This window comes from Bos mutus, chromosome 14 (assembly GCF_027580195.1).
Source record: "Bos mutus isolate GX-2022 chromosome 14, NWIPB_WYAK_1.1, whole genome shotgun sequence".
NCBI lineage: Eukaryota > Metazoa > Chordata > Mammalia > Artiodactyla > Bovidae > Bos > Bos mutus.
Window position 1 is genome coordinate 12,583,440 of NC_091630.1, and position 14,661 is coordinate 12,598,100.

The 14,661-nt window shown below is 35.4% G+C and overlaps 2 protein-coding genes across 2 annotated transcripts in view; one reads left to right on the plus strand and one right to left on the minus strand.

Moving 5' to 3' along the window:
* The window catches only part of INTS8 (integrator complex subunit 8), a 45,837-nt gene extending 43,234 nt beyond the window's left edge, over positions 1-2,603 (plus strand). The window contains exon 27 of the mRNA XM_070382989.1: positions 2,404-2,603. Coding sequence (XP_070239090.1) covers positions 2,404-2,520 — 117 coding nt within the window. The 3' untranslated portion in view covers positions 2,521-2,603. The remainder of the gene's footprint in view (positions 1-2,403) is intronic.
* A 151-nt stretch (positions 2,604-2,754) lies between these two features.
* Positions 2,755-14,269, minus strand: CCNE2 (cyclin E2). Its single transcript, XM_005895537.2, is given in 12 exon segments — positions 2,755-4,035; positions 4,433-4,590; positions 5,284-5,395; positions 6,397-6,531; positions 8,204-8,299; positions 9,411-9,557; positions 11,662-11,797; positions 12,705-12,856; positions 13,777-13,816; positions 13,818-13,828; positions 13,909-14,005; positions 14,102-14,269. Coding segments are annotated over 12 exon segments (1,212 nt in total). The 5' UTR covers positions 14,116-14,269; the 3' UTR covers positions 2,755-3,921.
* Positions 14,270-14,661: the final 392 nt, after the last annotated feature.

Here is a 14,661-nt window from a genome sequence, read left to right on the forward strand (position 1 = left end):
CTACTCATTGTTTCGTTTACAACTTAACCAGCGTTGGAAGTTAATGCTGAAAATTTCTCAGTACCCTGATGAGATTTCCAGATTACCTCTACTTGTATCATTTTTTAAGCCCCTTCTTGGAAGCTTAAACCTACCTCATTAGCTCACCTAAACGCTAACCTAGTTGTTCCTCTGCATGCATCAAAAGATGTATAATCGACTTATCCAGCTCCCCAACATTCCAAGTTTCATTGTCCCCTTATTCTTCATCAACCTCCAGTATCCATAGCCAGGCCTTTTAACAGAGTTACTCTATTAAGATCTGCCAGTAATCTGTCCCTTTCTTACCTGTTGACTTTCATATTTCTCATGATCATGAGATGTTCAAGTTTCATGACCAAGTCCCCAGTCTGTCAACCCTTTCCCAACCTGCCTTCTTTCCTACTGGCCTGGAGTACCGCAGACACTGGCTTGTGTACTCCATGGCCTGCAGCCTTAGTTGGCCCCTGATTTCTTTTGTCCACCTGCCAGTAGTCAGCGGTCTGCCTTCTTTTTAGGGAATATTTTAGATTTTTGCCCTATTAAGTATTCAGTAGGTTCTTATTTTTTTTTATATGCAGTAGTGTATATATGTGAGTCCCAATCTCCAAATTCATCCCCCCCACACTGTCCTCTCTCTGCTTTTCCCATCTTCAGTAACTTCCTTGTGTTTGAAGTAGACAAGAAAAAAAGACTGATCAGTTCCTGTCCTTGTGAAAGTTATAGTCTTGGGAGTTACGGCCCTGTGAGTGCCAGCTTCAAATTCCTATTTCAGATCCCTACTTTCCACCTTTGAAATAATCGCCAACTGTACTCAGTATGTTTATGCTACTCCTTTATGAAGATACGTTTTTATGCATTTGATTCTATCCCTTCAGTCATTCTATCCCTTTCAGTTGGTTATCTCCCCTCTTATATTGTCAAGCACTCCTATTAAACCTATAAACTATTTCATCCTTAATAAAAACGTCTCCTGACTGTGCCTCTCTTTCTGTCCCCTCTGCCTAGTTTTTCGAAGCTCTTTTACCCAGTAGTTTGATTTCTCCTATCCCCCACTGTTTTCAAGGGACACCAAATGCCAAAGGCAGTGAATACTTTTCAGTCTTTATTCTATTGTTTACACCTCCTTCCTTCCTTGAAATTCTTTATTCCTTTGGCTTCCTTGACACCATTTTTAACTCAGTTCTTTTCCCTGACTCTTCAGCCTTTTCTTTGTGGATATTTCCCCATCTACCCCGAAACTTGGGTTTTTGTCAAGAAGTTAGTCCTTGGGTATTTCATGATTGCCCTTCATTCTCCCTAGGTAACCTCATCCACTTATGGTTTTGACCACTACCCACTTAAGATGTGTTATTTCTCTCAAATATCTGCCTCCTATTCCAATTTCTGTCTTTTTAAAATTTTTATTGGGATATAATTGCTTCACAGTGTTCTGTTAGTTTCTGCTGTACAGCAGAGTCAGTCGGTTATATGTGTATTCCCTCTTTTTTAGATTTCTTTTCCATTTAGGTCATCACAGAGCACTGAGTAGTTTCCTTGCTATTCAGTAGGTTCTTATTTTTTTTTATACGCGGTAGTGTATATATGTGAGTCCCAATCTTCAAATTCATCCCCCCCACACTGTTATCCGTAAGTTTGTTCTCTGTCCGATTTCTGTCTTATACTTTGGACTTATTTAGCCAGTTGTCTTCAGGATATTTTGTTCGAAATAACTCTAGTTATTCCCCACTACTAGGTTTTTGCACGTGCATTCTTTCATATTGAAATAGCATTATTAGCAAGTCCTCCTACCCACTAACCTGATGATCATTTCTGAATAGTCTTGGCTTCCTTCAGGCTACCTTTCAAATAGTCTGTTGTTTTTTTTTTAAAAAAAACTTAGAACTTCTTTAAAAGTAATTTTAAGATCTTAAAACATGCTCTCACAAAACATTCCATGGCAGAATGCTACTATAGATTTTTATCAGGCTGAAGTATTTCTTTCTAATCATGAAAGAGATGGGTCACTATATTTAGTGCTGAGCAACTAGCTATTTTTACATATATATAGAAAGTGAAGCCCCCAAACATGAATTTTTATTTTTTTGAATTATTTTTTAGAATCTTTTAAAAATATGTCAGATTACATGCAGACTTTATTTAGTGATATTTTTAGTCAGATAAACTTAAATGAATTTACTTAATATTCTGAATATAATTCCACAAACTATAGTAATTGGTCTTTTCCTTGAGTGCTTCCAGTCTTAATTTCTTCTACACCTCTTAGCATCTACAATTAGAGGTTCAGTTATTATTGTTAGCAAATAGGTAGTTTTATATTATGTATACTAGCAAAGCTTTGTTTTTGACCAGACCTCTAACAACATCACTTTTCTGTTTTGGAAGATCAAAGCCATCGGCCAGACAGAACTGAATGCGAGCAACCCAGAAGAAGTGTTACAGCTGGCAGCGCAGAGAAGGAAAAAAAAGTTTCTCCAAGCAATGGCGAAACTTTACTTTTAAGCAGTTAGTTACAATTTTTAACTTTTATTTTTTAAATGATGGGCTAAAAATAAACAGTATTAAAAGATTAAGTTTATATAATACATATGTACATATTTAGTGGCGTTTTCTTTTCAGACAGAATACTGAAACATATTAGTTTAAAAATGAAAACTATACAGAAGACTTCATACCATAACAATAGCTTAAATTTATAATTTCTTCCAAGGAAAAAGAGTCACATGTTCAATAACAATAAACTAGTAAATCTAGGATAATTTTCTAATCTACTTTTGAGGCTGACATTTCATTTTTAAAAAAACTAGAATATTTAAGAGTAGCTATATACAGTAAGTTCTATGTCAAGGTTTTGTTGCTTTTTTAAATAAATAGATTTCTAGGAGTCAGTATACATTTACTGCTTTTCTGCCTTAAGAAAATAGAAGTTTAGGTCAAGTGTTAAGCTTTATCACTTTGACACTGTCCTTAACTCATAATGTAAGAATTTGAAAAGGACCTTAGCAGTTTTGCAAATATAAATAAAGCCTTAGTCACACTAAATTAAGATAACCCTAAAGATTTTTTTTAGAGTAATAAAGTGACTTTTCATATAAATAGTTTGAAAGGGTACTTAAGTTTTTCGCCCCAATTGTGATGTACAAAGAGTTATTATAAAGCAAACTTTATGTCAAAGCCCCAAGTAGGAGCCACAGCATTTATCTTGTTTATAACTTCTTTGGTATTCCCACTGTTCAGAGTACAGTTTAAACACCATGTTCATCTAAGCTTTACTGGTTAAAAATGTTACATATAGCAAGGCAAATAAAAATAGTCAAACAGATTAAAGTTCACCATTTTTTAAAAATTCAAGTTTTATAATAGCTTGCTTGCTAAAGCAGCTATAGATAAATTAGTCACCTTATTACAAAACTAAACCTTTGTAAACAAGTTTAAATTTTATTTTCAAGAACCAAATTGCACTAGTTAAGAGTTTATAAATTTTGAGAATCTAAAAACTAGATTCAAAGTACTGTATCATTTAATACACCCTTTAAGGTAACAGTTATCTAGTTGAAAATTCCAATGATGAAATTCCTAGTTTATCAAGATAAACATAGCAACACTGGGTCAAAAGACTTGTTATGGCATAAATCGTGGCTGGCTTTTATCCAGCCAGTATTGGGAATGAAGTCATCTTTGTAAACAAGTACTGCTGTTTCTTTAAACAGCTAACATGGGAATTAAATACATTTCCTCCTTAGTGCCAATTTTAAGTGGTTTTTAAATCAAAGAATGGCAGTGAAACTTGGGAATTGGCAGGACAGTCACAGCACTATTTTCCTGTAAAACGTAAGTAGTTAAGTTCCATGAGGTGCTGTGCAGCACTTCATCAGTTCCAAGTTGTTTGCTCAGTTAACTTCCTTAGTGTTTTCCTGGTGGTTTTTCAGTGCTCTTCGGTGGTGTCATAATGCCTCCATTGCACACTGGTGACAACTGTCCCTCCTTTCTGAAGGTGTTTACATAATTTACTTCATCCTATACATGTGAAGAAATCATGTAGAGATTAACAGCTAAGATAAAGCATTGATATGATAAAACAAAGTCAAACCAGACTCTTAGGCTTAATGTAATGGTCTCTTTATGTCTTTACAACTGTGACTAGTTATATTCTAGAGGTTCAACAATATTAACTGCCTGTGACCAGGTATTTTTAAAATAGCTGGAGTACTGGTATTATCTTGAGACACTTAACAAATCTTGATTGGACTTCAAAGCTAATTTTTATTAGGTTTTCTACATTTGAAATCAATGTCCTCACTGGAACTTTCTATCCCCTTAACTATCTTATATAACTGCCTGAAATATTCCATTAGTATCCTTACTGTCAGTTTCAATGCCTTATCAAATAGACCAAAAAATACAAGAAACATACCAGCATAGCCAGATAATTTGTATGTGTCTGTATGTTGTGTCTGTCTTCCATAGAAATCTTCTTAAAAATCTTAAGCTTCGCTGGGCTAGTACTTTTTACTACACTGACAAAAGGTACCATCCAGTCTACACATTCAGAAATGTTGTCCCATTCCAAACCTAGATAAAGAAAAGTTAGAAAAATACATGTATCATTAGAAAAATACATACATATGTTTCTGTTATATCAGAAACATGATTACTGTATTTGCTTGTGCTTCAAAATTTCAAGTTAATTAAAAACTCATGTAAAAAGGAAACCAAAACAAGCACATAAAATAAACCAAAATCAACAAGTTTAGCAAGTCAAAACAGATTATTCCTCTTAAACTGTTTATAATGTGACTATTTTGAGGGAGAAAAAGACTTTGAGCTTTTTCCAGTACATGCTACATAGGGAATTGAAACTGTCAAAACCCAAAAACTTAAGGCAGAGCTGTAATCACACTGACTAACTTCAAATGGATTTAAATTCCATTTGACTTCATTTTTAAATAAAATATTTACTTATTTGGCTGCCCCGGGTCTTAGTTGCAGCATGTGGGATCTAGATCCCTGACCAGGGAGGCATCTGGGCCCCTGCATCAGGAACGTGGAATCTTAGCCATTGAACCACGAGGGACGTCCCAACCTTAATTTTTACTTGTGGATATACACTGGATTAGAAACTACTTATAATAGAAGGGAAGATAATTGCTAAACTGCTTTTTTCCATTAAAATTTTAAAGTCTTGTTTAGCAGGATGCTAAGTTCATAAATAGTCCCTTCAAGAGTTGTAAATTGGTAAGAAAAGAACAAAAAGCACGGTCTTACCTGAGGCTTTCTTAACCACTTCAATAGAGGTAAAGTGGCATAAGGCAGCAGCAGCCAGTATTCTGTACTGGAACTCTAATGAATCAATGGCTAAAATACACAGATCTAAAAGCTAACAGAGGAAAAAGTGTAAGAAGGAGTACCACATGTCATCAGACAGCTAGCATGTTAGAGTGCTTATGATGTGGACCATAAGCCAAGAATTGCTAAAACTGCAGGCATCCAAAGAGAAATAAACCGCCATCCAAAGGAAGTTCCAGTCTTGTTAACAGACAAGTAAAGGACTGTTATAATGTAGCATGCATATCCTATAGTGCCCTGATCCAGAGCAGGGAAGACTCTGCTTAAATCAGTCTTAACAGAGGAGGTAGCCAGAGAGAGAATGTTCTAGATATAGGAAACAGAATTTACAAAGATAAGTGAGAAAGTATTTTCTGTGGAACTCCAGTATTTCAGAACACAAAAAATATGAAATGAGGACTGTCTTTCCCTCATGTTTTTAAAAAGGGAGCTGCTAGAGAGTTAAGGCCTAGAAAAGGTCTTTAAGAAGTCAGACCTTTATAGTTCTGATTATTCTACTTATGAGAAGCAGGCAGGAAAGAATAGTACCCTCCTCCTGTACTTTCTTAGAATATTTATTACACACTGGCCTAGGAAAGTTTAAACTTAAATTTTTAAACAATGGTATAACTAAATTAGGTGATTTTAATTCCAATATGTAAAGTAGATTCCATGTATATTCAAATACAAGATGGTACAATAATTATATTGCAATAATTTTATACCATTTAAAACCTGAAACAACTGGCCAAAAAATATTTCTCTGTTAAATCAAAAAGGTATTTAACTGTCTTACCTCATTCATACTCCTGGTGAAAAGTGCTCATGATGTATTTAAACTCAAGTTTAAAAACTTTTCTAGAATTTTCAGTTAGCAATGTAAATACTGGGACAGAATTTTATGCATCAGGAGCTTTGTTCTAGTCAGTTAAGGAGTGAATTTAATTCAGTATGCTGTCATTTTGTTGTATAGCCTATTTAACACTAAAGAAATACACTAAACAAAACCTGTAATTAATAACATTAGCATATAAACAATAAAAATATCAATACCTGAGCAATTTGAATGAACTTTTCCTGAGAATACTGAGGTAGAAGCACTTTAGGAGCATCTTTAAGAGCATCAACTTGGAGGAAAAGATTTAGCCAGGAGATGACCGTTACAGGACAGAGTTCCCATTTTAAAGCCTGTTAATGAAATTAAAATGCCTGTTAGTAAGTGTAGTTATATATACACCACATTATATGGATAGTTCCTTAAATAGCTGTTTTAAGAAACTTTCTTTAGGCTTATTTCTTCTTATTTTAATGGAAATATTTATAGGTATCTTACCATCTAAAGTGGCTTGTGTTTTAGTCTATTACTGATATAGACTCCTTTATTATACTCTAGTTATCTTTATTTACAAAGTTCATTGGGCCTATTTTTCATTCCTATTTTTCTCATTTCCTGCAGCCCCTTGTCTTCCAAAAGTGTTCTCTATTTTATTGAAACTGCCCTTTTAATTGCATTCAATGACTCCACAGCTAATTCCATTCAAATCTTCAAAGAATTGATTCTACACTTTTTCTTTCTTTCTGTGATCTCCAGTGGCTTCTATTCAAAGTGTAAAAGTTAAAAAAAAAAAAAAGACAAATCCTAATTTATGATATCTTTCCCTCCACGAAGCCCTGGGACTTTACCTATAAGTCTACAATAGTTAGGATAGAACAGAGAGTCTTAATGCCTGTAGGACCACCCAGAGAATTCCATCATCTCTTTATATATCCTTCTTATAGTATACTTCGGGCTTCCTAGGTGGTGCTAGTGGTAAAAAACCCACCTGCCAATGCAGGAGATGCAAGAGACCTGGGTTGGGAAGATCCCCTGGAGGAGGGCGTGGCAACCCACTCTAGTATTCTTGCCTGGAGAATCTCATGGACAGAGGAGCCTGGCAGGCTACAGTCCATAGGGTTGCAAAGAGTTGGACATTACTAAAGTGACTTAGCATACATGTATGCATACACTATACTTGAAGTCTGAATCTAGATAACTTTATTATTAGAACATATCAGAACTATACTAATACAATAACCTACAATGGGAGAAAATCTGAAAAATAATATGAACGTGTGTGTCTGTATATATATAAAGCTGAATTGCCTTTGCTATACAGCTAAAACTAGCAACATTTGAAAATCAACTACACCTCAATAATATTTTTTTAAAAAGAACAGTATCAGCATGCCAACAAGATCACATTCTAACATAGAGCTATCAATCTGAATGTTTATAAATATTTTACAACAAATTTGTAATTTATATTTTAATGCATATAGTTTATAGATAACTTACAAATGAAAGTTATACTGTGTTCTCCTCTGTGTCCTATTTATAAAGCCATGATGCTCAAATTTCATAACATACTTTCTAGTAGCTAACATTCACCCTTTAATTTCTAATTCAAGGCCCAATTAAACACCTTTATGCTTCTCTCCCCTACCCTTCTAGTAATAGCCCTTGCCATACATATAGAGAAGAAATAAAGGCAGTAAAATATTTCTCATTCTCTATCTGCTGGAAGTGGAAAAACAACTAAGATTTGAGAATCATTGTTGAGATTCATTTAGTACACATAGTGTGCTACCTATAAGTTTTAAAAATGTTGTTAAACACTTTTAAATTAACAAATAATATTCTCAATATAGGGAAATTTAAAAGATGCAGAAAAATAGTTTACAGGTTAAGCAAATTCCTCTCCCATCTTAGAACTGGATCCTAATACTAAAACCTCAGTTTTCACTACTTACATTGTAGTCTTTGAGATTTAGTAAACTACAGTTACTAAATTGCAAGTAGAAATGATAAAGATATTATTACCTTTAATATAGCAAGTTCCATCCTTAAGATATCCTCTTCACTGCAAGCACCATCAGTGACATAAGCAAACTCTTGGAGCTTAGGAGCATAGATTTCCTTTAAAATGGATTTAATTAATATCAAGCACAGTTGAGACAGACTAAAACAAACCACATATATACACATATACAAACCACATCTAGGCTTCGTTTTTAAAAGAGAGCTTCACAAAGTGATTATAAATCTTTATAAAATAATTCTATGATGGCCAAAGCAACCTTACATTTAATGATATTTTTCATATCTAGGTATCTAAATTAGCCAACTTGTATTGATTGAAAGATTTTTATAGAACTGATTTAAAATCTTAGTTAATAAACAATTAGAATATTTTAACCAGTGATTTCAGTGACTGGTTAAAACAGAAAGCCAAACTTGTTTTAGGACTGCCTAGCATACTAGACTAAAACAGGATACTCAACAAAATCTAGAAACTTAAAATGTTAACCTTACTCTAGTACAAAAGTATGGTTAGTCAAACAATAATTTGTGCAGTTTGTTGATGACAGATCTGTCTTAACAGTTCAGAGAACAAGAACCAGAATGATCAGAGGAGTAGAAGAGATGCCTGCCACAGGTGAGAACAGGCTAAAGATCAAGATTAAGTCTAGAAAAATATTTGAAACATAGAGTATTATTCCAGGTAAGGAGATACTGAAATATAAACTTGTAAAATTTGGGGATAGCCCGTAAACCTCAAAAGACAAAATGTGGAAGAAAAATACACTTAAGGAAATTAATGCATGATTCAGTCCCTCCCGTATTCTCAAAACTGTACAGGCTTTGAAAACATAAGATGAAGTTACTAATGATCTGTGTTGAACTTAAGAAAAGTAGATTGAAACTATGTGAAAAAAGATTTCAGGCAGAAAAGTTATTTCCTTCTACCCTGGCACTATTATCAGATACAGAAATATTAGGCTGAATTTAGATCATTATTCTAACTGAACATAGCATTTATTGCATTTGATTGGTTAAGTAGGTTTCAGAGACCATTCTGTTGAATCCAAGCACCATAACTAGGTATATAGAGACAGCATTGGTGGTTTTGTTTGGCACAGTGAGTCATGGAACATTTCACCTAGATTCTAGTTCCAGAATCAAACCAGAGACTTATAATTTAAGAGTTTGGGGTAAATATATCTAGGGATAAACTCTGAGAGCTTACCTCAAGTTTGGAAGCAATGAATAATGAGGTAATTCCAATCAGTTGAAGCATATTTTTATTTATATCCTTTTGTGTCAACATAAATCTATCAAAAAAGTCTTGTGCAAGATAAAATGTTTCCCTATGAAGTGTGTATACTTCACATACCTAGACAAGAATCCAAACATTTAAATATTATTCCATTAATTTCTCCAAATTACAAAGTTCCTCTTAGCATACTAAAGAGTTTTCTGAAACCCAACTTTTTTAGGATACCAAATCACAAATGCAGGAAAAAATTAACATGTGCTAATAGGATAAATAAATCTATTACCATCCTCACTGACTCTTAATTAGTTTCATAGGCTTTTTTCCCACATGGATTTAATGTGTTTATTCCAGGTACATTTTGCTAACTATTGATAAGAACTTTTTTCCTATTAACTTTTTAATTTTTATTGATGATAAATGAGTGGGTGTTTTCATGATGCTTAGTTTGTCTTCTGATAGTTCCAAGTGATTCCTTTCATCATTCTAGATATACATTTAACTACAAAATGACAGCGGTGTTTCTTCAATGTTCTTACCTCATTTAAGAAGAAAAGAAGAAAACTGAAATGGATAACATTGGTGATAGTCAAAATTTTATTGTATTCCTTGTTTCTGACTGTAATGGGAGTTCCCCTAGTGTTACACTATTACTGTCACTAATAAGTAGTATCTGTCATTTCCACAATATAGGGAAAGCTTTTAATTCTCAAAATAATTTCATGAAGTAGGGAGGAAACAGGGATAGACATCAACGTGTTTCTAATAAACATTTAACGTGGTAAGGAAATGTATTCCTAGTTAATTACACATTTTAAAATCAGGAATGTATATTGAATTTCAAAAAATACCTTTTACATCCATGATATATAACCTTATGATTTTTCTTCCTTAAACTATAAATAGAGTTTCAAATGTTGAACCATTTTTGCATTCCTAGACTGAAAGAATATACTAAGACAGAGTAGAGATTAGTGCTCTGCTGGATTTGACTTACTATCTTCTATTTGGTTTTGTATATGTGATCATATATTTAAGGGAAAATAGGGATAAATTTGATAAGACAACCACTGAATAAAAATCAATTTAATATAAAAAGGAAAAATAAAATCAACAAATTATGCTGAAAAGTTGCATTCATGATCAATAGATATTCAGAAAAAGTCAGAAATCAACTATAGTCTTGTACACATATGATTGAAATATAATCTTCCCTTCTAGTCAGAATAAGGAATAAGATGACCAGATTCAGAAGGACAACATTTTGTACTCGTAAGAACTTTTCTGATAGCTTCTGAGATCTATTCTGTCATGTGGTACTTCCCCCTTAAAGATCACCGTCTCTATACAAAACGGGGAAATTACAGAGCAAATATCCAAGGATTGTGGGAAAATCAGTTTGTTATCAATACAGGTAATCATTTTCTCAATAATAATTTGAGATTCTTTCAGAATTATTATCCAGAAAGGATATGGGGCCTAAAAGAGCATAAACATTCTGGCACAGATTTTTAGGGACTTCTGGATCACTAATTATTTCTTTAATGGTACAGTTTATTTCTGAAATGAACAGAGGAATATAATAAAAGGAAGTTACACGGAGTCTTGAGGGCTTAGGGCTACTGGATGTTAAAAGCCTCCTTATCATTTAGGATATAGAAATTAGGATTCCAAATCATAATTTGATTTTGGTGATGAAGGACTTCTGAGGTCTGAAGCCTAGTCCTGGCTTTTCACTTTGCACGAAAGAATTCAAAACCTTGTCAAATTCTGTTCATCTCGAGTATCCTTGGCACCTAGAACAGTGCCTAGTACACAGCAATACTCAGATACCAGGATTTCTAAATGGTGTTTGGGTTGTATGGGATATAGTGGCTGTGTCAAGATTTTACTCTTATCATTTGGTATCATCTGCTGGTGAACAGCACCCAAAAAATGCTTCCTGGGGTCTTTCCTGGTGGTCCAATGGTTAAGACTCTGTGCTCCCAATGCAGGGATTTGAGGGAACTAGGTCCCACATGCTGCAACTAAGAGTTCATGTACTGCAACTGAAGATCTACATGCCACAACTAAGACCATGTACAGCCAAATAAGCACTAAACAACAACAACAAAAGGGCTCCTGGCAATAGGTAATATACCATTAGGGCACATGGAAAGCATATTATGTTTAAATACTTTCCCATCATACAGAGAAAAAGGAAATTTGTACTGCTAGAACATACCTCTAAAAGCCAGTCTAGAAGTATTGACCTCATCTGTGGTTCCAACTCAGAATGCAGAACTTCAAAATGTTTGTCGTGAACATATCTGGTCTCTTTTTTTAACATGTTTAGCCAAACATCTTGTGAACATCCCCAGCTATGGAGAGGCGAAAAATATGGTGTGATCTACATAATATACAGCTACCTGTTTCACATTGAGTAAACTGAACTTCCAAACACTGAATCAGAATTTGGAAGGAACAGCTCTTAAATTAGGAAAAATTGCTACTTTAAGAAACCATTTCTTTAACATGAAATTATACAAAGAACTTGGACTATGGTAATCTAAATTGACAGATTTCAAGAATGACTTAGCAGCAGCAGCAAGAAGGCCTTCTAGTCCCCATTTACTTATATTTTACCAAGGCACCGATTTAAGATAACTGTGTCTTATCGAGAATAATACTAAAAAAGTAAATATTTAGAACATATGATCCCAGTAGAGATAGTCTCAATCACCTCCAAACAGATTGTCAGTACCCTGCAGTGGGAATTAGGTGGGACAGGACAAAAGGAAGATGGGTGAGTTTAAACATCTGAGTCCATTAATTTGCTTATTAAAGCCAAGTATAAATTACTACATATTTTATATAAGCTGTACCTCTTACTCATTAACTATAAAAAAGTATAGACCTTAATAACTAATCTTGGTAAGAAATAAGAGGAGCTAATCTATCAAAAATGCTGTACATGTTAAAATACTTCCAACTTAACAATGTACATAAATTACTTAAACTCTATTAAAAAGGTGATTCAGTTCTGATAAGGCTTACAGTCTTCAGCAAGCAATGAAAATAATGTTACACAATCAATGTTTTAAATACCTATGTCATCTGCAATAGGACTACTGCCAGAAAACATATGCTTAAAGACTAGTTTTAAAATAAGCAGTTTTTACAAGTTTTTATATCTTATAATGAAGGCAAAAAAACCCTCAAAATAGCACCATATATCACATCAGTAAATCTTAATCTTTGACATTAAATTATTGAAATTTTTCTTACCTTAAATCAGGTAAAGGTGAAGGATTAATAAAAAGATTTTTAAATCTGTAATTTGTAAATCTGGAGAAGTCACTTGTTCCTATTTCTTTGTGGGGTGTTTCAATGATAATGCAAGGACTGATCCCCCCTGATAATACAGGCGGCCAACAATTCTGTTATTTAAAAAAAAACAAGAATATATTTGTACAGTAAGAAACCAGCATTTGTCTGAGATCTTTTCTAAATGAAAGCTAATACTTCTAAACAGTCTATAGTTTCCCCCAAACACCATCATTAGCTAACAGTGCTGACAGTCTAGTTAATTTAAGCTGACATTCATATTTAATAGCCCTATAACTCATATCAGTGTTCATAAATAGTAACAGGATGTTTTAGACAACAAATTACAATTCTGGAAATACAAGACATTAAGTATTGAGGGAGAGGAGAACAACAAAACGCATCTGTAGTCAAATACCACTTTCAATATTATAAAATTCTCCCTCTATATTTAGCAATAGTGTCCAGGGCACTTCCCCACTCTCTCCACTCCTTTAAGGCCTGTTCCAGGCCTTAAACTTTAGAATACAGGAAGGCAGAACCTTGAAAGTAGAAACAATTACTTAAATATCTAAAGGGCCCTTTCTCCTGTCAATGCTGGCTTCAAAGAGAACCACTATTTCTACAGTGTTTTCTGTACAACACATAGGCAGAGTAGATAGCAAAGGGCTGGGTGCCAGTCTGCCACCGACTTTACATCCTATTTATGCCCTAGGAGCACTATTAGGACCCTCCACTATAGTCAGAGAGGGAACAAAGAGCACTACATTGGACAGATTAGGCGGGCCCTGGTGCACCAGGCAGCTCCTAGAGGGAGGGATTTACAAAGAGGAACCAGCTGCGTCAAGGCAAACTTACTCTGCAGCTGTAGTAGGATTCAGGGACATAAAAACCACCCGAAGACAAGCGCCTTCCTGCTGACCCCTAGGGGCATTAAAAGTGTCAGAGGAATCTTCCTACGTCAAAGCAATAACACAATTTTACTTTTGTCCCGCCATTTGTGTCCCCCAAACCCTGCCCAGTTCTGCATTACCCTTATTTCATACTGATGTTTCTTGGTGACCTCCTCTTTTTTTTTTGACATCCTGGAAAATAAAAAAGTCATGGTTACACTAAGGTCCCAGCAAGGAATTTTCTCTCTCCTCTCTTCCCCTCCTTAACTCACCTGGGCCGTTTTCCTCTTCTTGGCCTGAATTATCTGGGCTTCTTGCGGGGAATCCGTCTGACTGGCCTGGGGCTGCTGTTTAGCTTGTAAACGGCTACTATAGAGTTTTTAAGAAGGAAGTTTAATTAGAAAGTGATTCGTCTCAAAGGCAGCAACTAACTTTGAAACATATTTTCAAGATAAGTAATGTTACCTGCGTCTTGACATTCTCTTCTTTCAGGTGAAGGAAACCTCTGCGGGGGGCGGGGGTGGGGAGGAAAAACCAGAGTCAAATACGTGGTCATTCATACTCCAAGTGCCAGTGAGAGGCGTACACCTAGGTTCCTCAGGAGATGACCCGAGCCATTTTACCCCGATGACTTCTGCACTGTATTAGCGCATGATTTATTAGACACATGCCTGTATTCCCTCAACTCAAGGTACAGCCCGGACGGGAGTGTCTTCAAAACACATTTTGCAAAGCTCCCTCAGAGCCACTCAGAACGCGCAGGGAAGCAGATGGGATCTTTTCTGCGTCCTGCACCCCTCTCCCTCGGACCCCCACCCCCTACTCCGAGCGGGGCCTGGGCAGCGTCCCCACTTTCCCCCACCTCCCACCCTGCACAAGCCGCAGGGAGAGGGGGGTTGTTGGAGGCGAGACTCTGAGGAGAAGCCGGTTCCGCGCCAATTTGGAGAGCGGCGGTGGCGGGGGAGCAGGGGGCGGAGGGAACTTGTGTCACGTCCTTCAGTCTCCTTTCCCTCCTTCCCGGCCCC